The 2,500-nt window shown below is 44.9% G+C and overlaps 1 protein-coding gene across 1 annotated transcript in view; it reads right to left on the minus strand.

Annotated features, from left to right (window-relative positions):
* LOC106879554 (phosphatidylserine synthase 2) overlaps positions 1-2,500 on the minus strand; it is a 100,612-nt gene that overhangs the window by 39,097 nt on the left and 59,015 nt on the right. The window contains exons 2-3 of the mRNA XM_089345651.1: positions 2,363-2,500; positions 233-334 (exon numbers count right to left, since the gene is read on the minus strand). The exon at positions 2,363-2,500 is cut by the window's right edge and continues 33 nt beyond it. Of these exons, the coding sequence (XP_089201777.1) occupies positions 233-334; positions 2,363-2,493 (233 nt within the window). The 5' untranslated portion in view covers positions 2,494-2,500. The remainder of the gene's footprint in view (positions 1-232; positions 335-2,362) is intronic.

Here is a 2,500-nt window from a genome sequence, read left to right on the forward strand (position 1 = left end):
GATCATAGGTCTTCCTGATCAGGATCTGCCTGGGGCTAAACAACAACAAAAACTATAGCCATTAATACTAACAACTATACTATACATTAGACAATGCAGTCCTGGATACACTAGGCCTGAATAATAGATGGGGTGGTCAGAGTTGGAACATCTTTGATCACAGATCTGCTGAATCAGAAAACTGACCGAGGGTCAAACAACAATGAATACAAAAGCAACTGCAACACCTTACCTCTTGATATTGAAATTGGTGTTTGGTGAGGTTTCTTCAAAGACCGATACATAGACCAGTATAAAACTGAATATGAAGAGTGTGGTCAACGTATGGGCCCGCCTGTAGAAAATACACAAAAGAAACATGAGAAAGGGTCATTATTTGGGTAAGAAATAGGGTTAGGGTTTATGGCTAGGATCTATGATTACAGCGTGGAGGCCCAATGGCCCAGTGGTTAGGGCAGCGGACTCGCGGTCATAGGATCGCGGTTTCGATTCCCAGAGCGAGCATTGTGAGTGTTTATTGAGCGAAAACACCTAAAGCTCCACGAGGCTCCAGCAGGGGATGGTGGTGAACCCTGCTGTACTCTTTCACCACAACTTTCTCTCACTCTTACTTCCTATTTCTGTTGTACCTGTATTTCAAAGGGCCAGCCTTGTCCCACTCTGTGGAGGCGCAATGGCCCAGTGGTTAGGGCAGCGGACTCGCGGTCATAGGATCGCGGTTTCGATTCCCAGACCGGGCGTTGTGAGTGTTTATTGAGCGAAAACACCTAAAGCTCCATGAGGCTCCGGCAGGGGATGGTGGCGAACCCTGCTGTACTCTTTCACCACAACTTTCTCTCACTCTTTCTTCCTGTTTATGTTGTGCCTGTAATTCAAAGGGTCAGCCTTGTCACACTGTGTCACGCTGAATATCCCCTGAGAACTACGTTAAGGGTACATGTGTCTGTGGAGTGCTCAGCCACTTGCACGTTAATTTCATGAGGAGGCTGTTCCGTTGATCGGATCAACTGGAACCCTTGACGTCATAAGCGACGGAGTTCCAACAACAACATACCTACAAGAAATAGCAGCCAAATCTCCCTCAAATCACACCCCACAGTCATGAGTCAATGAAGGAACCTTCTATATAATAGCTATACCTACTAGAAAAAGCAGCCAAATCTCCCTCAAATCACAACTCACAGACATATATAACTATGAGTCAATGAAGGAACCTTCTAAATCAGGGTTTACCAAATTACAGCCCACGGGCCGGATCCGGCCCATGAGGTCAGTTCACTTGGCCAACCGCCGCACTGTACTTTTTGTGGAAGTACCTGTAATGAGAGTTCATTTGCCTCTGGTATGGCATCAGTTTTTAGAACAACTTATGTCTGTGAGCAAACATTTTCAAAAAGGAAGAATGTGAAGTCAGCACATCGAACGAGGTTTTCAAATCAAATATTGATGATATCTTAAAAGCTAAATACCAGTTTCACAAAATCTCACTAACCATTTTGGCTGCTTAGTTTGTGAGATTCGGATATGTGCGCACTCGCTGTGATATAGTTACCTTACTTCTAACACAGCCTTCTTTGATAACATTTTGGTAAATAAATATGTTGGTCGTCTTTATTTTTTGGGTATTCATGTATTGTATTGAACCAAATGGCTATGCGGCCCACGCTCATTATCCTCTCAGTTACCTGGCCCACTGTGAAAAACGTTTGGTGACGCCTGTTCTAAATGATAGCTTTACCTACTAGAAATAGCAGTCAAATCTCCTTCAAATCACACCCTGCTGTTTTATGTATGCATAAATATACGAGGTGGAGGTGCAATGGCCCAGTGGTTAGGGCAGCGAACTTGCGGTCATAGGATCGCGGTTTCGATTCCCAGACCGAGCATTGTGAGTGTTTATTGAGCGAAAACACCTAAAGCTCCACGAGGCTCCGGCAGGGGATGGTGGCGAACCCTGCTGTACTCTTCCACCACAACTTTCTTTCACTCTTACTTCCTGTTTCTGTTGTGCCTATAATTCAAAGGGTCAGCCTTGTCACACTGTGTCACGCTGAATATCCCCGAGAACTACGTTAAGGGTACACATGTCTGTGGAGTGCTCAGCCACTTGCACGTTAATTTCACGAGCAGGCTGTTCCGTTGATCAGATCAACTGGAAACCTCTACGTCGTAAGCGACGGAGTGCCAACAACAACAAATATATGAGCCAATGAAACAAACCTCTACATGGTCGCTAGGACTGCTAGAAATAGCAGCCAAATCTCCCACAAATTGCACCCTACTGTTTCCTGTTTTTGATCATAGGTCCACCCAATGGTGAATGATATGGAATTAACAACAACAACAGCAGTAAAAGACTTACCAAAAGAATGTCATGGTTCCATCATCAGAGATTTTCTTCCCTTTCCTTTTCTCATCCTCCCAATCATGGGCGGTGGCCATGTGGATCTTGTACACTTCATGGTTCTTGCGTTCATTTCGGACGCTGGCCATAGTGATC

The sequence above is a fragment of the Octopus bimaculoides genome, chromosome 29, assembly GCF_046866305.1.
Source record: "Octopus bimaculoides isolate indiv1 chromosome 29, ASM4686630v1, whole genome shotgun sequence".
NCBI lineage: Eukaryota > Metazoa > Mollusca > Cephalopoda > Octopoda > Octopodidae > Octopus > Octopus bimaculoides.